Source organism: Durio zibethinus, chromosome 2, assembly GCF_047325235.1.
Source record: "Durio zibethinus cultivar Kanyao isolate XHJ-2024 chromosome 2, ASM4732523v1, whole genome shotgun sequence".
NCBI classification, from domain to species: domain Eukaryota; kingdom Viridiplantae; phylum Streptophyta; class Magnoliopsida; order Malvales; family Malvaceae; genus Durio; species Durio zibethinus.
Genome location: NC_143163.1, coordinates 12126687 through 12154150, shown reverse-complemented (window position 1 = coordinate 12154150; position 27464 = coordinate 12126687). Strand labels below are relative to the sequence as shown.

At 32.0% G+C, this 27464-nt stretch overlaps 1 protein-coding gene across 2 annotated transcripts; it reads right to left on the bottom strand.

Moving 5' to 3' along the window:
- Window positions 1–1059: 1059 nt before the first annotated feature.
- Window positions 1060–25417, bottom strand: TPC1 (two-pore channel 1). 2 transcript variants are annotated; one of them, XM_089750332.1, is made up of 24 exons: window positions 25098–25417; window positions 24294–24437; window positions 24031–24138; window positions 23434–23529; window positions 22566–22696; window positions 21277–21337; window positions 20948–21114; window positions 19752–19857; window positions 13563–13640; window positions 12389–12450; window positions 11768–11840; window positions 10368–10433; window positions 10139–10279; window positions 8397–8454; window positions 8094–8201; window positions 6743–6806; window positions 6370–6538; window positions 6101–6165; window positions 5784–5874; window positions 4652–4738; window positions 3744–3821; window positions 3087–3124; window positions 2855–2973; window positions 1060–1481 (listed from the first exon to the last, which is right to left on the bottom strand). In XM_089750332.1, the coding sequence occupies exons 1-23, from the start codon at window positions 25221–25223 to the stop codon at window positions 2877–2879; spliced, it is 2214 nt and encodes a 737-aa protein (XP_089606458.1). In that variant the 5' UTR covers window positions 25224–25417; the 3' UTR covers window positions 1060–1481; window positions 2855–2876. The 2 variants fall into 2 exon arrangements, with proteins under 2 accessions (XP_089606458.1, XP_022764062.1); XM_022908327.2 differs by lacking the exon at window positions 1060–1481 and adding an exon at window positions 2372–2780.
- Between the last annotated feature and the right edge of the window lie 2047 nt (window positions 25418–27464).

Here is a 27464-nt window from a genome sequence, read left to right as displayed (position 1 = left end):
AAATTGAAATCAAACAATAATACAATACCAAACTTTCTAATTTAACCTTGAATCAATTTTCAATTTTGTTATTCAACCTAAACTCAAAAGCTAAAGTTTCATATAAATTAGTACCCATTTGTTCAACAAATATTGATTGAGTTAATAATTAAGACTAAAAAATTGAAATAAAAATAAAATTTAGTAGTCAATTTTCTAAGTTTATCCTAAATTAAAATTCAATTAAATTCCCAATTTTATTATTCAACCTAAACTTAAAACCCAATTCAGTATTCAATATTGTTACATACCTCTTTATATTTTGGATAACCATAAAATTTCTTCCCTTTATACTATGGAGTGGTGGAGGTACAAATATGAGCCCTTAATCCACAATGACAAAAAGGTTTTCTTGAATGATTTGTTGATTTTGAATTTGAGGTGGATCTACTATCTACTAATTAAAAAGGATGCAAAGAAAGAATAAGAAAGATTGAAGCAATGACTTAGAAGAAGTCCAATGATTTCAAACCTTAAATGGTGCACTATAATCTCACTTTTTGGATTGATTAAAAAGACATACACTATAATCCCTTTTTGTTTTTGTTGACTATTTCTTTTTCTTCTTAGAGCAACATATCAAGCTTCTCAAAAGTGTTGTCTTTTGTTGATAAAAAAATAAAACAAAAAAAGTTTTGTTTTTTTGGTTTGAAATTAATATTTGATGTGAAAATTTCATTATATAATGTGAAATTTTAGTGACAATTGACCTTTAATTGACCATTTACAATATATCAACTTTTTTTAACGTAGTTAAGCTTTCGAGTAAAATAAATTTTGAAATTAAAATTTATTTATCAATGTGATAATTTTAAAGTTTTACATATCAATGTGACAAAAAATTTAAAATTTAAAATTACTTTTGTATTTAACCCTTAAAAAAGCGAAAGATAGTCGAATACCTTTAAGATTTATTTTTAATCATAATGCATTTTTAGCATTAAAAAAATGGATTAAAAAATAAAAATCCAATGCTATATTGGACCTTTCCTTCTCTAATGAAAAAATTAGGATGTGACATGATGAGAATGGCTCCGCTGTATCACACAGCTACATTCCAAATGGATTACTTAAGTGTAAAGTAGCCAATCACACCGAAATAGAAGTGGTTACAATCAAAATTCAGCCTTAGTGAACCCAACTGTAAGTGGCCATTCCCACTTCAGTTCTTTTATTTCCTTAATACAAGTGAAGAAGGACAGAAACCAAACCGTGTAGAATACGTTCATGCCAGTGACAGTCCCCATCTCCATCAATTTAAAACTAAATAATTATTCCATTGGCGTTCAGTAATAATAGTGGACTCCGGAAAGAAGTAAAAAATAGATGGAATAGGCACTGCAATTTTGTAACACCATAAAATGGAGAAGGAATAAGCACTGCTCCTTCAATTCCTTCATTGTGTATTTTTTGCCTTTCATTCTTCAGGATTTTCTTATTTCCTATCAACAAATGAAAAATGGAAGTTAGGGGTGAAAAAAAATGTATCGAGAAAATTGATAATCAATTCCTAATTGTAATTTTTGATTCAATTCAAATTGATTTTTTTTTTTTAATTCGGATTAAATTCAAACATTAAATATATGTTAAATTTTGGATCAAAATGTGAAAAAAAAAATCGAACTAAATTAAATTATAAATTTTTCTTAATTTTTATATATATTTTAAATTTTTATAAAATAAAAATAATATTTTTATATCAAAATTTATTTAAATATATTAAAGTTTTATCTTAAAATAATATCAAAAATTTAAAAAAATTAAAAATTAAAAACTAATAAATCAAATTGAATTGATTTAATAAAATTTGATTTGATTCAATTCAAATTAAATGAAAGTTCGACTTAAATTTGGATCAAATTTTAAAATTTTATAATATTATATAATATTCAAAAAAATCAAATCAAATTCGATCTAAATTATTATTACCTCTAATGGAAGCAAGCAGCCCTTATTGTTACAACCAAATTCTTATACATGCCTAATTGTAGTACATTTTCAGCTATAATAATAATAATAATAATAATAATAATAATAATATATTTTGTTGACGAATTAACATTTGCTAGTTAAATCAATTAAAAAAGTTAGTAATAAATCTAATAATTTTAAATATAATATAATGATATAACACAAAAATAATATCAAAGCAATACAATTTAAAATTTAACAAAAATTATATATAAATATGACAGACTAAAAACTGTGTTTTATATTTAATATGTGGACATAAATTTTACATGATAATTTTTAATATTTTACATGTGTTTAACATAACATATAAATACGATACAAATAAACAAATTATCAATTCTAGTTAGCAAGTAGCATTGCAGCAATATTTTTTTTTTTTCAAATGGTTTCAAATATGGGGATGATAATCGAAAGCAACAGAAGGAACGAATTTCAATTCAAATGTTACAGTAGGGTCTTCTAAATTGAAACAAAGGCATTGAACCTTTTACATTGTCAACCATATGACCACTATGACTCTATGAGCAACTCAGGTTAAGACACAACCCCGCTATCAATCTATCATCATCATTCTCTTTTTTGCTCACTAAGCCAGTACAATTGTATGAATCCTATATGGGACAAATATATAACAAGGACTCCAAACCACATACAAGACGAATCGGAAATCTAAATATGGGAACATTTTAGAAGAGAAAATGGTTTTCGACGTGGCCGTACATTGACACATTACACACCAAGTTGAACACTTCAAACATGTCGTGCACCTATAAATTTAACAAGGCCGAAATGAATACGGGGTATTTAACAAAGGGTTTATTGTTTAAAAGAAATCGCTTACCAGAAGAAGAAATGAAATGAAGCTAGGGACCAGCAGAGGCTGAGGATTGGCTTTTATCCAGCTCCGCACTCAACATGTGATGTAGAAGAACATCAACTCTTTGACTACGAGTCTTTGTGCTGTATCAGACCAGGATAAAAGTAAATAAAAAATGCAACATATGGTTAACACCAAACAACTGGAATGTCTGTAACCGATAATGTGTAGAAATATTGAGACAGCAAATACAAACCCAACAAGCCTCCTTCGATATTTTCCTGATCCAGCATCCTGGGAATGTAAACAATAATAATCATATTTCTGTTATTTAGATGGATACATTAACTAGTGAGAGATCTAATATGTTGGATAACTGCCATGGTAATGAAGGACAACAATGGGCTATGGGGGCGATGGGCATATATTGTTATTTAAAAGTGAGATTTAACTCTTCAGAATAGATCAATTTGTCCCAAAAAGCCTCTGTTAAGTAGACACTCATGTTAACCTCAAACCTTGTGATGCTGAAGAAGACTAGTGTAATACAAAATGAAATTGTTTCCTACAGAGGTAATCATGCAGTAGTGGCAGCTCATGCAAAACTTCAAAGCTTATTTTGAAATTGGCAAAGCCAATTTAAAAAACAGAGTAACAATCGAAGTTATAAACAACTGAGCAGAAGGATACTGCCCCGAATTATTTTTTTACATGAGTATCAAAATCACCATTCTAAAGATCTTGCTCCATCAGATATAATAGTGGAGAAATAAGTCAAGTACTCTTATCAATAAGAGAGCTTTTATAAAAGCCAGTCACTGGGAGTGGACAATCCCAACCTGAAAAGTAACTCCAACTTTTGCAATAAAAGTGGAATTATTGATTTAGTAATGAGTTTATAAAATGTACAAACCTTGTCATCTTCTTCACAATTCCCTGACTCCTCAAGATCCATTTCAGCAAAGAATGCCTCCAAGACAAAAGCTACAACCTGAATTCCCATTGTAAATAACTATAAGGTTCTTTCTTTTATGAATGTCTTGAAAATACCAAGAAATATGAATTGCAGAAGCATAATTAAGAGAACAGGGAAGCAAGCATAGCAGCAAATCTCAACTAAATCTCAAGTAAAAGATCCTTGCCAACATCCATGTGGTCTATTAGTAGAGTGTTAGACTCTTAATTCTAGTGACCAAGGTACGATCCCTGGCAACCTCAAGTACTAAAAAAGATCCTTGAAATACAAAATGAAATTTGTGTATGATGAATGATCATCAAGCAACCAGACATATTTCCAGGTTTTCATACAAAAACTTGGTATAATATCCATTATTAAGAGAAATATAAGTAGACTATGATGATTAATGAACAAACTCTTATATTTAAAATTATTTCTTACTTATATTCCCCTTGTTAGGTATACTTAAATAAATTAATTAAATAGAAACTAGATTTAAGGGTGTTTTATTTAACTTGTGGAACTAAAAGACATTGGGTCAATCAACTTGCTCCCTCTCCCCTCTTCCTTCTTTGTCCTTCCTACTACCCTTTGATGTGGAAGCACTTTTAAAACTGTCAAATCAGAAAATGCAAGAACCAAAAATTAAACTGCAAATACAGACAAACCCTATATGAGTGAGAAGCACCCAATTACTTTTGTATATATCAATACACACAAATATACACAATATAAACATACATGTGAAGAAACATGCTGAAAGACAGCTTAGTGATAGATGTAGAAGGCATTCACTTATATGAAAGTAAATGTGTCTGCAATGTATGAAAGGTAGCATGAAGATTAAATATTCTGAGACTTACCAAATTCAAAAGTAACAAAACAGTAACTAGGTAGAAGCTGATAAAATATACAAGGGTCCAAGAAGTTCCAGTCAATTCTTTGTAGCTCTGTAACAGCAATTTAGAGAAAGAAAATCAACACCTCCAAGAATGGGTATATCATTAGAGTAAAGCAAGAGGAAAGAAAAGAAAAGAGCACACAGGAGCAAGCAAAATTCTAAGAATAGAACTTGTACAAAAGAATGCTATACATGACTAAGGTAAAATCTGTTTTTACTTTTGACCAAGAAATACTTCCATCCTTAATGTTACTGTTGGATGCAAATATTTGAAATATACTACATAGAATTTAAAGAATACTTGCTGAGCAAGGAGTATTGATGTCAGATGCAACAATATCCACAAGTCTAGACATTTATCGCTCATAAGGCATACCCCTCCCTGGCACAAAAAAATAAAAAATAAAAAAATAATGCTGAATCACAATTTTGCTCAGGTATACTTACTAAATATGAGTGGAGCATTTATTATATGGTTTTCTATACAATTGTTTCTATTTATTAGAATTAGACTTTCTTTTGTAAGTGCAAAACTGCATATAAAACATTTTTGGTGTAAGAATGGGTGCAAAATACTTTTGTTGCGTGGACAATAAAAGAACATTGGCATGGACCACACATATTCAATCTGCTCCTCATTTTGAGTGAACAAACATAGCTTATTAATCAAACAGTTTCCTAAATTATAGCTGATATTTTGAATTATAAAAGAAGGTGCACCTGTTTCAAATACATGTTAGATACTTAAAGAGTTCCATAGAGATGACGTGGGTTAACTATTGAGACACAAAAACTGTAAATTTTGCACCAAGATCAGGTTCTAAAATTGCTATTATTTCAATAGGATAAGTTCCAATAAGTTTTAAACCAGCCCTAATTTAGAAAATATGTTCTTCTGCTGCAAGCTAGTTAGAATAGAGGCCACAATCAGCGGTAAGAAATATATCTAAAAAAGAGAGTGCTTCTATCCTAATCCAACATTGAAACATATGTCGAGGTGAATAAATAACTAGGTTGTACCTCTACAAGTCCTACACAGTAGAAGTGTGTAAGGAAACAACAAAATGAAGAAAGTCCAGACACAAAGGCAATACCTGCATCCACACTTGCCAATTTCCCATAACTAGCAAGTTAAAAAGTGTCACCATTCCATTTGGATAATCATTAAAGTTGAAAAGCAAATAGCTGATTTTGTCAAGGAAAGTCAATGAATGTTAATACATTGTTTGAAACTTGCAATTGCATTTAATAACTTAACACACCTCTAAAACCAAAATGCAAAAAGTTAAAATCCTGTAAATAGTCATGATTTTTCTTTGAGACATGTAGCCATTGAAAGACCAATTACAAATTTGAATGAAATTACTAAAAGCATATAAGAAGAGTTCACACAAATGACAAAAAAGGATACTCATCATCAGTGAGATCTGTCCCTTCTAGATTAGAATTCCCAGCATTGACAATCCCACCAAAGATCTAGTAACATAAACAGAACAATGATTAGTCTGTAATAATCCACTATCAAATCTTGAGTTCTAGGCAATTGAAACCATTTTCTTAAGGATAAAAAGTCATGGCAACTCCAGATTGCTTGATAAATGGAGGCAACTTTAACAGAATGTTGCATGTGAAAAATCCCAGTGGGCAGGCAGATTAAGACAATTTACATATCCAAAGTACCTGTACACCAAGTGAGCAATAGATGCATAGGACACAAAATATGGTCCCAAGATATGGCATTAAACTTGGTATGAGGGTTAAGAATGTGGCAACAAAGGCTCGGTAACTTCGGACATGCATCAGGAGCCTTATCAATCTTAGCATTCTGGCAAGAAGGAGGTAGCGAATCCTGTTGAAAAGAATGGGAAGCAAATGGGGATATGTATAAGCGAATAGTAAAGGAGGAAAAGGACATCCAAATATAAAAAACATTCACTTGAATCCATTTATAAAATAAGTTGAGAGAATATATTTAAAGTTAAATGAGCAGCCCTGTGAGCAGAACTTAAAAATGATCCATATTATAAAATTGGAAATATTAAGTTGTCATTACCATTCTCCATTTGAAAAAAAATCAAGTCCATCAGGAGATGCAAAAGTTATAGTTTCCCCTATAACTGCAAACACAAATTTGTTTTTCAGCAATAAAATTAAATTCAGCAGCCTATTAACAAATGAAGCATTTTCTTTGGTACGTAAAACTCAGGATAAAGATACAGATGATATTAACCCAGTGCAGAAATAAAAGATTTTTTTTTCAAGTTGAATGAACAAATATTGCGAATGTAAACTTACAGAAGAGCCACATGCCATATCTCTATATCTCTAAGTAGGGTGGGCAACCCAACCCGCCCTCGGTGAGTTCCAAACCGACCCGACCCTATAGGGTCTTTTTTTTTTTTTTTTGAAAATCGGGTTTCAGGTCGGGTCGGATAATGCTAAGAAAAGGTTGGGTCGGGTTTGGGTTTTAGACAAACTCGACCCGACCGGATATTATATAAAAATAATTTTTAAATTAATTTTTTATTTATATATTTATATAATTATATATTTAAATATTTATATTTTAAAAATAATATTTTATATTTAAAAAAAATAATATTTTATATTTAAAAAAAATAATATTTTATTAATTTCGGGTCAGGTTGGATGCGGGTACGGTTTATACAATATCGGGTCGGGTTCGGGCATTAAAAAATCGGGTCGGATTCGGGACGAGCAAAAACCCGCCCCACCCCGACCTGTTGCCATCCCTATCTCTAAGTGCAAAATAAATTAGAAAGAACAACATATTATTTACAGCAACATTGAAAGAAAATTTTTAATACAAAATCCTGAAAAACCTAAAAGTTGTGCAGTGCCTCATTGCACTTTTGACATTATAGTTATTCCCCAACTTGAAATCTACTTATTTGCAATTTTATACAGGAGTTCAAGTCAGTGGAGAAACACATAATGCAGAATCATATTCTTTCATGTTTTAAATAATGAAAATCATTTCAAACTTCCAATTTTGGACAGGTTACCAAAATGATTTTTAGAGCATTCAATATTTACAAAATTGGAATAACATCAATAAAAGTTGCTTACTAAATCATGCCCTCTTCCAGAAATATATTGTCAGTCACTTAGGAAAAGCATTTGTTTGATTGACTCTGTTTATAATTTCTAAAAGTATTAGCAGTAGAAAAGTTTCCACTTTTGGTTTAATCAGTAATTACATTAAGGTGATTTTCCAATATTTGAACATGATTCACACAAATAATTCCTGAAATCGTCTTTCTAAAAGCACTTTCAGAGAGCTGGTTGATTATTGTTAAAATTTCAAATATGAAAGTAAAATTGGTTGCTTTAACTTTAGAAGATTTAAGGTAAAATACCAAGGATTTAACTTGAGTAATTACCTATTATCCATGTGATTAGAAAATCAAAGCGATTCTGCCCATCCCTCCAATAATTTTCAAATCCAAATGAATAAACTTTCAGTGCCATTTCCAGTACATATATCCACCCTGTCAGATGATAAACAACTCATGAACCACCATGAGAAACTTAGCATAACATGTTATACCATGTTGCATACATAAAAAAAATAACAAGCATTAAATGAATAATCCAAATTTATGAAGTTAAAATTTTGAGTAAGTTAAAATAGGGAGTTAATTACCAAGTTTAAAAAAAAGGTGCATGCATTAGCAAGTACTTACCAAAAACAAACTCAACCTCCTGCCACACCTTCTGAGCAGAGTTGTTTTCAATATCAAGCTGCAGGCCAATTTATATCACATAAATTAGTCCAAGACCACAAGTCATTATTTAAAATTTGGAAATATGTATCCTACAAATCAAATAATCTGAAAGAAAAATCAAGAAAAATTTCACTCCACTTAGCAATCCATCCAAAGCAAGAAAAAGAAATCATAAAAGCAGATCAGGAAGGTCTTGTGTTGATCTATAAGCCAATAATGGGATGGTACTCTAGGGACCTAGCCTTTATATAACCACACTACTGCCTGAACAACCACTGTTAAGATAGAAAAAGAAAAAGGATTAGCCAAAACAATGCACGTAGTAGTAAACTTGAATGCAGAAGCGTTTTTCTCTCTCTTGTTTCTCAGAGCATCAGCAGTGCCGCTTTCTTGCCCCTCCATAGGTATCAGACTATGGCATAAGCTTCAAAAGCCTCTAATTCGATTTCAAGCTACCTTATTTGTTTATTGCGTTGAATACAAAATGGCAATGTACTATACATTTTCTGTCAGTTTAGTACCTAAAGAAATAAAATTCTCACTTTAGTACCCAAACTTTCATTCCATCAAGCACTTCGGTACTCTATTCTAACCCCGTTAGTCAACTCACTTACGTGGCATTAATACTCAATAAAATCATGAAACGTGGCATAAATATCAAGTCATCGTCATATCATCTATTTTCCATGTCAGCATTTAAATTCAAAAATTCAAAAATTTTTAAAAATATATTTTTTAATTCAAAATTAAAAAAAAAAAGAAGAAAATAAATAAATTTTTTGATGACGTGGTAATAGCTAACATGGCGATGACTAGACATTTATGACACGTGACATGATTTTATTGATTATTCATGTCACGTCAACCAGTTAACTGATGGTAACAGTGTGAAGCACTAGAGTGTTTGATGGAATGAAAGTTCGAGTACCAAAGTAAAAATTTTATTTCTTTTAAGTACCAAAGTGTCAGAAGATATATAGTATATGGGCATTTTATATATTAGCCCTTATTTATTTTTAGTTCCATATTAGATGTAGGTGGGAAGTGGGAACCATGAGTCCATGTCAGAGTTCGGAATCACATGGCAGGGTTCTAGATGGTAGTAATAAAGCAATGGATGTAGGGCTTTTGTGATCATTCTTATTTCATTTCATTAGGGAGCCAGTGAATTTGATGCATTAACATCATTCAAGAAATTGAATCAACATCTTTTTCCTCAGTCTACAAACTAGAAAATACATATCAGGGAAATTACATGTAATTTAAATGCATATCTAGTAAACCAAGTAGTTTCCTATTGCTTTAAGTGCACGACATGCCTCCTTGAGAAATGGAATAATCAATGGAATGCCTTTTTCAGTTTACCCTTTCTCATTACATGCTTCAAAACAAATTCATGGGTGCTCCGTAATTGTGAGCATGAGAAAAGGCTAGAAGCCACCACTCACTACAAACCAGAAGCAAAGTCCTAACAAGTTTCCAAACTCTTAAGTTTGAAACAAATTAATTTTACTCCAAAGTGTAAGTGCTTTGAAGGAATGTAGTCTACAACTGACAATATCAGCAGACAAATGCAAGCATAGTTGTTTTTGTTAAATCATAAAACAGTAGCACAAACAAGGAAATTAGTAAAGAACCTTGGTGTTTAAAGCAAATTAACTCTTATATGTTCATCTAAATGAATTTGTTAAAAGGCATACCGTCGTCTCAATAATAACTGCAAATAGATTCAGTATGAGAACAAAGGATACTATGTATCCAAATTTGGGGCTCCGAATGAAGGCTTTCAAATTTTCAGAGAAAGGTGACTTGTAGAATTGAAACCTATCAAATAAAGATGACTGCACAACACATATAGATCAGTCATAAATACTTAGTCAGTTATAATGGAACCCATTTTGAGAAGGTTAAATAGCAAATTGGACTTACAGTATCCTCCTTTTGGAATCTTAGAGCAATGGCATTGCAAAGATCAGTAAATTCATCCAAGTTGATCTACCGGTGGAAAAAGATCAAATCCAATAATAATTCCATTAAATGCTGAATAAAGAATAATGATATTGTACAAACAGGCAATATGATAACCAGAAGAGATATTTATGGAAGAGCATGCATATAAGAAGATATTGAAAACAAGAAATAAATAATTTCAACCATTAAAATAGCATTATAGATTCAAATTGCTCGATAATCAGAAGAAATATATTGTAAGCACCAAAGATTCCCATACAATTTCCTATCAAATGACTACAAAGGGAGAAAGATGTTGGATGATCATTGTCCAAATCTTCAAAATGAACAGTTCCATCCATCTACCAAGGAAGCAGAGCCACTTTGTAAACAACAATAATTCAAGATTACAGCCATGGTCCTTCAAGCTCCTTCAGTGCCCCAAATAACTTGCATTTTCCTTGGCTTCAAGAAGCTGCTTTAGTTTACGAATCCTATCTAGAACTAAATTCTTATGAAGATTTGAAAAAGCATGGCCTCTGGAAGGTGGCAGATGTTAATGAGTGCACTTATCTAGAACCTATCTTTATTGGCCATCAACCATATCGCATGCTTTTTCCATTCCCAATGAACCATCTTCACTAAACATAAGTGGTTGTACCCATGTTCGCATCCTAAGATATTATTCTCTCTGCCTATACAAAAGGTTTCACAGGCATTTTTTAATGAACCCACGTGAGTAAAAGAATTGTATTTTCACCCTCCCCCCCAACATCTGTACAGATTCTGTCCCACAAACTAGAGACATAATTGCAGAAGATCCCAGCTTGTCACCATCAAGCCTCTCAGCTCATAGACTTAGACAACTGGATGTACATCCTGATAGCATTCCTGCTCTGAGTTAACAACTGAAGTTGGCTTCTGGCCAACAAAAAAGCATGGCACCAAATCTAGAGGGGATCTTACTCGGGCATCTGCTTCCCTCGCATTCTTACTACCTGTTTTATATGACTTAGGCAAGACTCTTTTTATTTTTTTTTAAGGAAAAACTATTCATTTCTTCTTAATAAATAAAATTTTATGAATGGTTACAGATACAAACTTCCTGGCTTCTCTACAAGGTTATCCTGCAAAAAATGGAACATACAAGCTCTGCTCTTTCAATGACAGAAAAACTATAACCAGCCATTCCATTTTCTCAAATTAAAAAACCTCACATATCAGTCAGCAGCAAATTTTGATTATGTTAGTAGATGATCTCAGTAAGTACAATCTCTTCTTGTGTGAAGTTGAAGTTAACTGCATATACTGACCCATACACCAAAAGGAAAAAAAGGTCACCGGAACTTAAATCAACCCAAAATGGTGAATAAGCATACCTTGAAGTCATGACTATCATCCAGCTCATCAAATATTAACTCAAATTCTTCCCTTGATATTTTTGGCAAAGTCCTAAATAAGATAAATTGAAGCATACTTTAGCACGCATAAATCAACAAAACAACCAAAATAGAAGTGGTTGAAAAGTCAATAAAATACAGGAACCTTGATACAGTAAGCTACTTCTGACCAACTCAAGACATAAGAACTACATCCCTGTGAATTAACTGCATCTTATGATTTTTTCTTTCACTAATTGCTCCAAATACTTAAAATTATAAGATAAAAGACCCAAAGAGAAAACTAGGTAATAGTTGACCATCAAATAGGAGATTTAATTCCATCTTACTCAGAATGCTTTGATCCTACCTGTCATTTAGCAATGTCAACTATTTGAAAAGTTATAATTTCCTGCATCTTTTCTTCATTCTTTTGGAACATAATTCATTTTCTTTTCAACCCCAAGAAGTCAAAACCAGAAATGACTTGAACCCAACCAAACCTACATGATTTCCACCTCTAAATATCCTACTGGAACGGAGCAAATATATGTATTAATGCAATAGATAAGAAGGCATTTTCTTCTTGAAACACATTGAAGATGGTGACATAACTACTACCTGTACTTATTCAGTTCTTCAAAAAGATGAATGCATTGCTCCTTGTTGAGGAACCCAACATTCTGCATATAGAAAAGGAACCTTTACATAACATTCAGAAAAACTTAAAACCAAGCAATCACCACATGCTAAGCCTTTTCCTGCGATGAGGGTTGGCTACATCAATCCAGTTAAACCATTACAACATGGCAATACCATTTTATATGAAGAAGCAACTATATAGTAGCAATGAAATTTTACAAAATCATTATGATAGTCAAACATGCAAAATTAAAGGTGACTAGAACTGCATAATAATAATAATAATAATAATAATAATAATAATTAAACCATGACAAATACCTTAAAAAGAAGAATGACATTGTCTTGTGAAGGACTAATGCTACTTGTCAAACACTTTTACCCCAACTTTTTATACACCTAATGTGACAAAAGTTATTGGATAAATCCAAGGATGCGATCTTCCAATTTATGGGTAGGTCAACATATTCATAAATAAAATATTTAAGGTTGAACCAATAGATTATTTCTATATCAAGTCTGACATATATTTGGGACAAAAGTGTTTTCCACTGTAAATTCTCTACCCGGATATAAACATGAAACAAAATAATCCAACCACCAAAGAACATAAAAGCTCTCTCTATCAACTTTTCATAAATAATTAAAAAATCTGAAACCATGATAGAATCAACTAGAAGAGAAATGATGTCTTGATGGTAGGAATCTATTTTGTATCTTTGATATGCTCTGTCATTAGGAGTGTCCCCATCCTATCCCTTCTTGTCTTACTTTATCCATCTATTCTCTTTCTGCAGAGATGTTTAGATAATATCATGCAAATCTGCCTTACTTTTTTACTCATGTTACTCTTTCAGCTACTCCTTTCCTCTTTACTACTTACCACCTAGGCATCTACATATAACCATATATTATTAAAGGACTTTTAATAAAGATCAAACTTAAGGAATGCTACATACTTCACTTTTCAAAACTCTCCACATCCGGGTCACAATGTGAGCAATGACTAACACAGACATGAAGTTTGGCATGATTTTACACATACAAAGATTTCTAGCAACCATATCTTGTTTACAAAGATAGCAGCATTCAAACACAGAGCAGTTTAGCATGTCAAAAAGATACTTGACCAACAAGTGAATAATGAACTTACATAATCATCAATGAGATCAAAGGCTTTACACAATATATTTCTCCTCATTCGATCCATCTCAAAGACTTGTTTTGCAAGCTACAAGAAAAAGGAGATTTAAGCATTTATGTTTAATCTTTTTTTTTTTTCTTTTTGAACTAGCAGCCATTGCAAGAAAGATTCCAATAATAACTAATTATGCATTAGCAACAAAAAAACAAAAAAAAGAAATGCCACAAATTAAGTTGCGTCTTTCTCTAGCCTTCATAGTTATCACAGAAAAACCAGGGATTTAAATTACAACCGCAATTGCATTTTTTATTGTGTTGCGTTTATCACAATTGCGAATATAACGGAGACTATCATGGTCATTGTAGTAATCACGATCGTGAATTTTTTTATTTTGCATAATTTGCAATAAAATATAATAATTATAATTATAATCATAAAACTCTTATTTTATGACTTTTAAAATAGTTTTATGACATCTCATGTATTTTATTTATTTGAGAAAAAATTATTCATAATTTTTTTAAGATTACAATATGGTATTCATATTGGTTTAGCAATAAATCCATACTTTAGTCTTTTAATTATAATGAATGACATCTTCAATTGTTATTTAATTACACAAAAATAATAATAACTTAATAAGAATTAATGTGATTGCAGGAAAACACTTATTTACAACTGGTTGTAATCTTATAATCTGTATATTTATATTTGTATCTCTAGAATTAAGTATTTGCATCCCTAGAATTAATGACAGAAAATTAAGATAAACAATCCCTTAATTATAGGATCAGTTTTAAAAATATTTAGTTTCCTAGTTTACACACTAGATAGTTGTATATAAACCTAAAGTGCTTGTATAATTCTTAATGAGCAATTTTTCTATATACATTCAGTTTTACTTTTAGTTTTTCACACAGTTTATTTTTTAGTTTTTTCACATGGTATTAGAGTTTTAGTCTTTTATTGGAAAGAAAATTCTTTCAACCTTCATTGCTAAATTCTACTTCAGGCCTTCATGGCCAAATCTTGTTAAATCTTTCAGTCTTATTTTTTCCTTCTTTGGCCTTCATTGCTTAGAATCGTCTCTGGTTAAACATTTCCTATCAAAACTCGTTTCAATCCTGAGAAAGATAACCACACCAAAGATAGCAGAATCTGTCACAGCACTACTATTCGATTTAAGGTAGTGACAATTGGTAAAACTATCGGAGTAATACAGAAGTCTCAAGAACAGAGAGAGTTAGACAAAGAAGAGATTGAAAAACCAAGAAACCTACTGAAAACCCTTTAAAAGCCTATTGGGGTATGATCTTTTGGTAAGGGCTCTAGTTCAGGTAAAGCTTCTGGTTCTCATGGATTAAATGTCTTAGTTAAGCCTATTACGAGTTCTTGGGTCATTGACTTAGAAGCCACAAACCCTATGACACATTTCTCACAGAAGTTTAGTACATAAACCCTATGTCCTAGTAATAAGAAATTTGTTGTTGTAGATGGTTCACTTACTATAGTAGCAGGATTAGAAGATGTTCAAATTAATCCCTTGTTTGTTCTTTAAAATGTTTTTCATGTTCTTGGATTGTGTACTAATCTGATATCTATACAAAAACTTACTAGAGACATGGACTGCAAAGTGACTTTTTATCCCTCTTATTGTGAATTTTAGGACCAAAGTTCGGGAAAAAGAATTGGATTCGCTAAGGAGAAAGATGGACTATACTATCTTGAGACATCAAACAACACAAATAATATCAAGATTGGTTTACCTTTGCCATTTCTTTTTGAAAAATCTCCTAATAAAGACAAACTTTGGCATTATCATTTTCCTCTTGGGCATCCTTCTTTTGGAACTTTGAAAAACATGTTTCCTTCTTTGTTCAAAGGATTAAATGCCAAAAATTTTCATTGTGATGTTTGTGAACTTGCAAAGCATAGACATGTGTTTTTTCCAGTTAGCAATAAAAAAAGTTCTACTCTTTTTTGCTTGATTCATAGTGAGGTCCCTTTACAATTCCTAATATTTTTGGTGCAAGGTGTTTTTTTTCTTTCATAGATGATTGTACCAAGGTCTTTTGGATATTTTTACTTAAATCCAAATCAGATGTAAATAGTGTGTTTTTAAGCTTCCAAAACATGATTCAAAATCAATTTGGAGTGAAAATCAAGAGATTTAGGTCTGATAACGCAAGAGATTATTTCAACCAAAGTCTATCAACCTATTTCCAAAAGGAAGGGATTATCCATTAGTCATTTTGTATTAATACTCCATAGCGGAATGGAGTGGCAAAGAGGAAAAATAGCCATTTGCTAGCCACAACCTAAGCTTTACTTTTTCAAGCAAACATACCAAATCCTACTAAGGGGAAGCTATTCTCACTACCACACATTATAAATTGGTTACATTTAACAGTTTTGGGATTTAAAACTCCTATGGAACTATTCTCACAATTCTATCCTAACTTTAATATCACAAACAACCTCACACCTAAGATATTTGGTTTTACATCATTTCTTCATGTTCACAGTCATAATAGGGGGAAGTTGGATCCTAGAACAATTAAGTGCATTTTTGGGGGGTATTCATCAACTCAAAAAGGGTATAAGTTCTATCATCTCCCTCTAAAAAATTTTGTGTCTGTAGATTTCAATTTTGAAGAAAGTAAACCATTTTTTACTCAACCCGATCTTCAATGAGAGATTTAATTCATGGAAGATAAGGATAAAGACTTCTTTTTGCTTGACTTATCCTTCTCTTTAACATTTTCACCCATTAATTCTTCTAAGTCTACCCCTGTTTCTTCTGAGTTGAAATCAAACATTGAATTTGAGTCTGAACACATTCCAAACACAGAAGATGTGGCAAAAGATGATATTGTTCTTGATTCTGTGAAGGAATTATGGGTGTAATCAAGAAGGAAAGTTCTAGACCCAGAATCGGTGCAAGTCTAAGAACCTGATCTTAACTTCGGAAATGAGGTAACTATAGTTTCTGACTCTATTTCTCAAAACGAGCATGAATCTCCAAAAACTATAACTAGTGATTATGATCTGCCTATTGCCATTAGGAAAGGAATCAAAGAATGTACTAAGCATCTACTATGCTCAATCTCTAATTTTCTATCATTTAAAAAATTCTCACTATCCCACAAAAATTTCCTTGTGAGCCTAAACACTATTTCTATTCCAACTGCATTATCCGAGGCATTATCTAGTGAGAAATGAAGGTAAGCTATGAAAATAGAAATGGAGCTTTAGAGAAAAATAAGACATAGGAACTAATAGAGTTGCCTAAAGGAAAAAATCTAGTTAGGTGTAATGGGTTTTCATTGTAAAATACAAGGCGGATGGTACTGTTGAAAGGTATAAGGCCAAGTTGGTGGCTAAGGCCTACACTCAAACTTATGGAGTGGATTATTAGGAAACTTTTGCTCCAGTTGCCAGGATGAATATAGTTAGCATTTTGTTATCCTTGGCTGCAAATTATAATTGGCAGCTTTAATAATTTGATGTAAAGAATATTTTTCTACATGGTGATTTGGAAGAAGAAATATATATGAAGGTTCCACCAAAATATGGAGGTCATTTAGAAGCAAACAAAGTATGCAAGCTGAAAAAGGCTTCATATGGCCTTAATCAATCTCCTAGGGCTTAATTCGAGAGATTTAAACAATCTCCTAGGGCTTAATTCGAGAGATTTGCAAAAATAATGCTAGCAATGGGATATAAGCAAAGTCAAGGAGATCACATATTACTTATCAAGCACTCAGATTCAAGGAGAGTCACAATTCTATTAGAGTATATTGATGACATAAGAGTAACCAGAGATGATGAAAAAGAAAAAAAAATCTCTAAAACAGTGTTTGGCTAGAAAATTTGAGATAAAAGAGCTAGGGAGATTGAAATACTTCCTAGGAATTGAAGTAGCTCACTCACGATATGGTATTTTCATCTAACAACAAAAATATATGATGGATCTTTTGAAGGAAACTGGGAAGCTCAATGTAAACTTGCAAATACCCCTATAGATCCTAATCATAAACTTAGAAAAACTAATGAAGATGATGCTGTACATAGAAAGATGTACCAAAGATTAGTTCGAACACTCATTTATCTCTCCATTACTAGACCTGATATAGCATATGTTGTGAGTGTGATAAGTCAATTAATACATAGTCTTAAAGAAGTGCACCTATACGCTGGCTACTATGTATTACACTATTTGAAGGTCAATCCTGGGAGAGGTATCTTGTTCAAAAGAAATTTGGGGTTGTTTCTAGAGGCATATACAGATGTGGATTATGTAGGTTCAATAACTAATAGAAGATCCACCTCAGGTTACTGCACTTTCTTAGGTCGTAATCTTGTGACTTGAAGGAGTAAAAAACAGAAAGTGATGACAAGATCAAATGCTAAAGCAGAGTTCAAAGCAATATAGCTCAAGGAATTTATGAACTACTATGGTTAAAGATTATCCTAGAAGACTTGAAGATCAAGTGGGATGGACCAATGAGACTCTACTGATATAACAAGTCTGCAATATGCATTGCACACAATCTTGTGTAACATGATAGAACAAAACACACTAAAGTAGATTGGCACTTCATAAAAGGAGAAACTAGACAGTGGGTTGATTTGTACACCATATGTATCAACCAAGGGTCAACTTGCAGATGTGTTGACTAAAGGTCTTAGAAGTGCAACATTTCAGGAAATTATTTCCAAGATGGGAATGGAAAACACCTATTCACCAGCTTAAGGGGGAGTGTGGGAAAACACTTATTTACAGTTGGTTGTAATCTTATAATCTACATATTTATATTTGTATCTCTAGAATTAAGGATAGAAAATTAGGATAGACAATCCCTCAATTATAGAATCAATTTTAGGAAGATTTAGTTTCCTAGTTTACCTACTAGTTAGTTGTATATAAATCTAAGGTGCTTATATAATTCTTAATGAGCAATTTTTCAATATACATTCAGTTTTATTCTTAGTTTTCCACACAATTTTATTTTTTAGTTTTTCCACAATTATAGCAAAAAACTTGATAACAATACAAATACCAAAACAATAAAAAAACCATTACTAAATTTCAAATACGATTTATAAATTAATAAATAATAAAATCAATATATCGTTCAATTTTAATTATTTTTTAACCTAACTTATACAATAAATTTGCTAATTTTTTTTATCTAAAATCTCTTTATTATATCATATTAATTCCTAAATTTTTTTCAATTTTAGACTTCTGTCAATCCTGCTCATTTGATTTCCCTCTAAAAAAAATTCTCAAGAACTATAATTTCTCAAATTTCCCTTGTTAGTAAAATTAAACACTAAATTGAAAAAAAAAATGCAAAACAGACAACAAGTTATTTACAACAATTTAATAAAAAATTCCCACACCCCTCAACTCTTCCCATCTCCCTACCTTGTCTTACTTTGAATTAAACACAGTCTTCCCTCTTCACTGTTCTTCACTCTTCCCTTTCCAACTTCCACTCTTTCTCATCTCACTCTCCTTCTCACTTCTCTACTGGTCATCTCTCTCTCTCTCAACCTTACTTAACTGCCAGTCTCCAACTTCCACAATCCCTATTCCCTATTTCCCAAAAACCCAAATCCAAATAACCCTACATCAGTAAATCTCGACAGTCGACACACCACACACAAGACTCTGCCTCCTGGCTCCTCCACCGATTCCTTCAATCAAGGCTTTTTGTCTCTCTCACTCAACTCCAAAACTCCCATACTCAATCTTGAGTCTCATATAGTCACAATTTCCCAAAGACCCAAACTCAAACAGAGAATTTTTTTTAACCCCACTCAACACAAATTTGCAGCAACTTTCAACAAAAAAGGTAATATTAACTTACTTTAAAATTAATCATTTGGCTGTTTGCATTTGATTGTCTATTTGCATGCATCTTTTATTCAATTGATTTTTTTTAAATATCAAAATTTTGGATGGATAACAGGGAATAACAGCAATAACGGACCGTTATTTCTGCTATTCCCCATTACACTTTACTAGCGGCCGCTATGCACGGTTTTGGACATGTTTGAAATTCACACCCACTTTTCCCTAGATAGCGCTTGCAGACGGTGGCGCTATCGCGAAATAGCGGCCACTACACTACTATTCAATCGTTATTTAAAACCTTGAGCAAAACTAAAGATGAATTCACAACATACCTCACTTTTGAAGCTGTCATATACAACAGCAAGGATCAAATTTGTGACAAAGTAAACCCCAATTAGGACATAGAGAACAAAAAAAAGGCAATACCAACGTGAAGCCCTGTAGTCAAAAGATTGAAAGATATAAAAAACCAAAGGAATTATCATTCAAAAAATGGATAAATAAGCTAAGAAATTAGACCAATTGAGTCTACCATAAGCACCACCAAAAGAAAAATGATATGACATGGCATAAAAGGATCATTACAAAAAAAAAAAAAACACGTAAGTGAGTGTAAAAGGTTCTTTTATAAGGGTAGGTAGGTGAGGTAGTGTAACATTGCAATAATGAGATGAGTTAAAGAATAAAGGAAAAGAGAGGAAGAATGGGCAGTCCAATAGAGCCTTGGTACTAGTGGCAGGTGATAGAAAGATTAATAGGTTAGGGCAAGGTTTGGGTAGAGGTTGATAGGGCAAAGCTTACTTGGTGTGTGAGGAAAGGGTACACAAGAGCTGCATACTTGAAAGAAAGGTGTAAAGCAAGGCTAGAGAAAGGAAATCCAGAAAGAGAAGCTATAAGATGAACAATTGCTCCCAGATCACCAAAACTCCAAAAACCAAAAGTCCTCTCTTAGTGCGAATGGTTAGCTATTTATAATGGTATAGCAATCCTATGATTTAATAAGGATGTGACAGTGCCAACGATGTCACATGGAAAGTACCGGCTCTCTAGGAATGGTTAAGAATATCCTCTTTTCTTAACTAGCCAAACTTTTAGCCCACCAAATCAACATCTCAAGTTATTGGGTTTAACTTTAGAATCCTTGCCACACATCCTAGAGTTAAGCCCACATCAATTATATGAATAATATATATTACTAAAGTTAGGCTAACAAAAATATAAAATTATTTCTCAATACATAAAGTAACGATAAAATTATATTTTGACCAAAGTAAATATCTACAGCAAGCAAACTAACATTTCATACACAATAAAACAAAAGAGTGGAACAAGCTGGCACTTAAAAAAGAGATAAAGAGAAAATTTTATGAAATGTTCAAACATGTAATCTTTGTTTCTATGGCGTAAAAAAACCACCATCCAACCAATTTTTCTCTTTACATTAAAGAAAAAACCTCCAATCAAGTTTAGCTTAATGGTACAGTAAATTTACAACCATTGAACCAAATCACCACAACTCCACACTTACTTGTAGGCAGGAATCCATACATCTGGGTTGTTGGATGTGGTGAATAAAACAAACATCTGATACAACGTGGTACCATATGATGTAAATACCAATTTACCCTCTTGTGTATCTTCAAACATAACATATGCTACCCAACTAGCTAACAGAAGAAATAACAGCCACAGAGCCTGCAATAGAAGTATATGAGACAGCAATTAAGTCTGTGCTAGGAAAAACATAAGAAATATATACTTATGAACAATAACTTGAACCAGATCAGAAGGCAAATACTTTAAAACTACACTACAGCAGGCATGTAAACTGTTTTGGTGCTAAGAGAGTATACAAACCAAGACATTCAAGTAAGTTCCAATCATTCCAGCCAAAATGAGGATGCTAGCTCGTAATTCCCTAAGACAAAACAAAGTAAAAAATAACATTAACTGAATAAAAGCTGAAATTATTGAGAGCAAAAAACACAGCTTCCTTCAAACATGGATATTCAACAATGGTCGTAATATTTGTAAACTTTACAACAAAAAGGTGATTTTCAATCAAGATTTATAGACAAAAGTTTGATCGGTCACTCCATATGTCCAAAAGATAAGAAACTCTGAAAAAACTGATGAATTAAGTTCAATTACGGGCATAACAATCAACAAATGACCAATTTATGCCACCCCAAGCTGATTATATTCACTTAAAATCAACCTAGACAAATTTGTTAAACCTTGTTTTTCTGGTTTGCTTTCTTGAGGAGAAAATGGGGCAGAGATGCATATAAGAGGGAAAAAGAACGTATTTTTCTCCCTGCCACTTTATTTTCACCTTATGCACCAAAATAGTGGAAATTAAAAGGACTTCAAAAAATTCCCGTCTTTCGAATGTGTCCTGTTGACCCAATAACGCAAAATTATACTAGAGAGAAACATCTACGTACATGATGCATAGAACCAAAATAATTTTCAAGTAAAGAGTGCCATCAGCCAAAAAGGAGACATTTTCTTCTTTGTCCTCTGTTCCTGGAAAAGGATTAATAAGGAAACAAGGCCCATCCATGACCTCCTCACAAACCAATGAAGTTAGCTTAAAAGAAGTAGGTGATTTCAGTCCCTTTCAAGTTTCTAAAATGAAAGTAAATCTGATTCTACGTAAGTACAAGCCAAACTCTCTCATGGCAGCACTGAGCAGTAGGGGATGTGTAAAAACATTCTTACTCCAGATTAAATATTGATATTAAGATCAATAACTCATCTAAAACTAGCATGCCATTTTTCTTTGTGCGAACCGGAGCAGCACAAAGGCACCATAGATTCCCAGAATTCACCATTTAAAATTATAATCAAACTTTCTATGATATTCTTTTAGATCCATATGATACTCTGATCAGATGAAGTGATGGAGATAATTATGGAAAAAATGTTTGGAAAGAGAAATTTGTTGTTCCAAGTTATGTTTTCTGATGCATAGATTCACAGCATACATCTGCAAAGACACATGAATACATTCAGCAGACTTAAGGTCAATTATGGACATGCACATGAACAAATAGATGCCTGTAAGGCATATACAATACATCCATATACATTTACAAAAGGATTTTGTAGAAACAGAAAGTATGAATTTTGTCACTCGGTACCTAATGTTTAGGATCAAAATAATAATTCTGACATAAGGAGCAACCCTCAAGGGAAGAGAATTCAAGGCCACTGGAGACAAATAGAGAGAATAAACCAGTAAATCTGCAACCAAAATTAAGAGGCAAAAGACCTGGAAGTTGAACCAAAACATGCATTGTTAGGCTAATAATAAGAAAAGCAGTAGAGCAAACTAATATTAAATCCTGAAGAGAACTAGGAGACTCGTATTAAAGGGAAATCAACATAGTAAATTCTATTCACAAAATTCCAAAAACAAAAGATACAGCTTTAGTCCCTTTGAAAGACGATAATAAAAAAGTCAAAACAAACCAGGCATAAGCCAATATTAAATCATCAAGCAATGATCAGTGACTAACAACATCCATAGGAAGCAGTTACTTGCAAATTTTTTACATTATAGTGATAAAGAATAGAAGAGCACAATTTTTTATTGAAACAATTAGATTTAACTGCATTATTTAGTTGAAGCAATAAATTATATTCAAAGTCCATATAGCTTGAAAGGCCACTAACATATAAACTCCGATTGCAAATGGTAATAGGTGACCAAGTTCAACAGAGCATAAACAATATTATCAATTTAGGCTATGTTGTCAGACTACCCATGTCTAACACTATTTGGAATATTATAACTAAATACCCAAGTCAGAGGTGTCCAAAACAGGTCTAACTGGATACATAATGTAAATTGAAGAGTCATAGTCATATAGTTTAATCTTACATTCAAGAAATTTGTCCATAAAAGAATTTTCGTTTTTATCCAAATGAAGTACCTTCATTATACGAGAGAGAGAGAGAGAGAGAGAGACTTATGCAATTATCCGAAAAGGAAAATCATGTAAGTACCTTTAACTGATTAACAGGACGTTTCCAATAGATACAGGACCCTTCATAGGAAATTGGGAAAAAAGCATGTATCATGAGGACAATGAGAGTTACAACCTACATAAGAAGGCAGAAATCAAAGGGTAATAAGATTAGTTTGTGAAGTTTAATATCAAAGAGCAGACTTGATAAGTCCCAAAAGTCACTACTTTTTTTTTCACCAAATAGTATATAGCTATGCGGTGACTTAAATATTCCCCCAAGAAGGCACATGCTCTTACAATACCCCTCAGTTTCTGCCCTCTAGTAATGCTAAAAGAAACTCAAGTCTACTTATGTTGCACATAACCAAAGCCAGCAAAGAAAATGCATTTATATAAATATATACCCAAGAAAAACAAATTAACATGTACTTAGTTAAAACCATACAGTCAAAACTCAGTAATTTCATTACTGCTTTCTCTATTTTTTCTGTTTGGTACATGATATCTGTGTTAGGCAATATAATAATGCTGAGTGATACAGTGGATATGGTAGCACAAGCATAGCAGCCACTTTGTTTTCCTTCTAATAAACTGGAGAATTTTATAAACGATATATCTACCTATATTACCATACCTCATAAATAAGAGACTCTGTAGCAGTCAAGTAAGGCAACTGCCCAAGAAAAAAGTACTCCCTATCACTGCAAGAGTGTGAACTACTCCTTAAACACCACAAAGGCTTCTGCAATGAGTCAACCAAATTCAGAATTAGAAAATCATCTTCATAGAATATCTACAACTTTTCTTTTGCCTTTCATGTTTATTTTTCCATCCTGATTTGTTGAAAGGCAGTATTGAAATTTAAATAATAGCAACAAAACAGAAGGTTATGCTAACCTCAAAAAAATTTAGGACAATCAGTGCAAAGTAATTAAGGGTCCAAATGGGATCAAATTTAATAAAGATGAAGTAGGCCTTTGCCGCACTTCCAAAGCTAGCTTTATCAAGAATTTGCTCAGGTAGACCAACACCATCCTCGGCCTACAAAATCACTCCAACCAAATAAGTACTCTCTTTCTTTTTTTTTTTTTTCATTCTTTTTTATGAAAGGATAAATAAAGAATTTTGTTACCAATTGTAATGTTAAGAGTAGGTACGTTATTTATTGAAAGTTGAAATAATGCAATGAGAGAAATGCACAGGTAATAGCACAAACTATTAAAATCCTATCATATTATAACAAAAAAAACTCATTTTCAATGACTTTAAATACTAAATTAAAATGCCAATTTTCAATAAGTGATGATACCTCTTGTATTGTAGCATTTGATCACAAACTAAAAAGGAAATCTTAAAATATCAAATTACATCTGAAACTATTATTAATAATGTTCAGATATGATCGGAACATCTGTATGCTAGAAATTATAGATAGTAATTCAAAGAAATTATCCTGAAAATTACATCCTTACCGCATAAAACATAAAAATAAATAAAATAAATAAAAAATTACCTTTGAACAAAGGATAATTCAAATATTAAATGGATTTTAACATCATTTTAAAACAAAATTATTGACAAAAAAAAAAAAAAAAGAAGACTTGTAGAAACGAAATAATGTCATAAATAAACGGAATTTTCCAAACAGCATATAACAAAGGTAATAATATAAACCAGGAGAAAAGATAAAATGAAGGTGACCAGATCGACGAGGGCAGCTGCTCTCTGGTAAGGAGAGCCGTAGGTAATAGCTTCAGAGCGACGATAAAACCGATCTCTGCTTCCACCGGCGCAACTGCTTTCTCCGAACAGCAGAGGCTTATGCATTTTTTTTTTTTATTTTAGTCTTCAGTCCCACTACACTTCCTCACCAATTCTTTTCTGGTGTTTTTGTTTTTTGGTCCTTAAAGAACCGGAAGAAGCTGCTTTTTTATTTAGAAGAAGATTTGGATGGGTGCTTCAACAGAGAAATTAATGCGAGAGCGTTTGAGATGGGGACCGCGGTTGGAAAACGTGGCGTCAGTGAAGGTTCATGTCGACTCTGATTATAAGCTGGTGCATTCACACTGTTTTTTTTTTTAAAAAACCGAATAATGGATCGAATCGCACTGTATGGTTGGATCAGGACGGATTACCCCAGGTCCCAGTTCAACTTTTTTCTCACCAAAATGGAAGTTTTTTTAACCGAATAACGGATCGAATCCCGCTGAATCGTTGGATCAGGATGGATTCCCCCAGGTCCTAATACAATTTTTTTCTCACCAAAATGGAAAACTTTGGTGTTGTTACGACGGATTCTAAACACAAACTTTACTTTTTTTTTCCGTAACATTTTACTTATAATGTTTTTATTATAAATATTATAATTGTTTAATCATAATAAAAAATAATATAAAAATTTATTATTTATAAATATGAATTTCATACAAAATTTTAATAATTTTCACATAATTCTAAATTATAAATGATTAATTATGTTACAACCATTTTAAGTGAGATGTTCCTTTTATCTTTACATCACATTTTTTTTTCAAAATTTCTTTTAGATAAAATTATTTAATTATCTTTTTATTTTAATTTTAAAACTTATGAATATGGATTTTCAATAAATTATATAACTTATCAAATTTTTATATCTAATAAATTAAAAAAATTACATTTAAATTATATCAATTAAGAAAATATATTATATAAAATCTTTAAACTTCTGAATATGCAATTCTAAACTTTTAAAATATGTAAATCAAGAAACTTTTAACTATATTCAAATTTATAAATTTCAAAATTTTGTTAAACTTTCGAAATTTAAAAGTAGAACATGTTAAAAAATAATTAAATAATATTATTTTAAAATAATTTTGAAAAATAAAATGATAGATTCACCCTTTTGTTATCCAGGCAATGATAGGAGGAAGTTTTTTTTTTATTTTTTAATTATTCACTTATAATAACCTTAATTTATGAGGAACTCAGAAAAGCAAAGAAAGGGAGAGAACCTGGCTCAAGTATAAGTCAGACTAACCAAATTCGGATGGGACGCATCTTTGCGGAAGGGAGAAATAAAGATTCATCAAGAACACACTAACAAAGTTAATTGTAGCACCACAAAGTGCTTAAGAAGAATAACATAGGATGAGTGAACAAATAGCTGCATTTCTGACATAACAAATTTTTGCCCATCTCTCAAAAACCATCAACACTGCATAATAAGTTTTTACCTCTGCAAATGTGGGGAGTTAAAATCATGTAAAATTGAAGCTCCCCCAAAACTAAAAATTAGCGGAAGTATGAAAAGTTTAATTACAATAGTAAACAAAGCTGATGTTGGCAACTAAGATTCAATAAATTCATTCTCCCTCTTCATTAAGTTCAAAATCAAACTAATGGCAGCCACCTCTTCTGACTTACAAGAATCTCCATAGAGCAAAACAGAAATCTAGCCAATCAACTTGTACAGATAGTCTCATGCTGAATTTATACCTGCAAAACGCAATCCAATACTCTTAATAACTAGTTCACCCATCCATAACATCGATTAATGTTGAACATTTACTGAAAATGTTCAAACAAAACAAAAACATTAACAAACAATTCAAATAAATGGCCTAGTTTTCCACAGGCTTATGTGTCTATAAAGGACATCGCCTGGAAACCAGCTTCAGCAAGCACCTAGGTTATATGGCAATCCTACTTCTAAGTAGAGGTGGCAATTTGTGCTAGGTTCAGTTTTCAGCTAATCAGGTCATTTTTTAGATTTTATAAAAGATGTTATCGTTTGAGCATATTTTTCGAGTTCGGGTTCGAATTTTTTTAGCTTCGAATCATTTTGAATTTGTGCTCTTTTGGGTTGGGGCTTTTGACTTTTTTGTTAAATCAGGTTCGAACGAGTTCAGGTTCAGGCTTTGCATGGAGATTTTTGGGTTCGATTTCATTTTACCACCTCTACTTGTAAGCCAGGACAATCGATACTATTAAAGTTACTAAATTTGACTTTCTCTTGACCACCCCTCAGCCTATCCACGTGACACTCTCTCCTTAAGCTCTTTTTTTTTTATCTTCTCTTTTTCA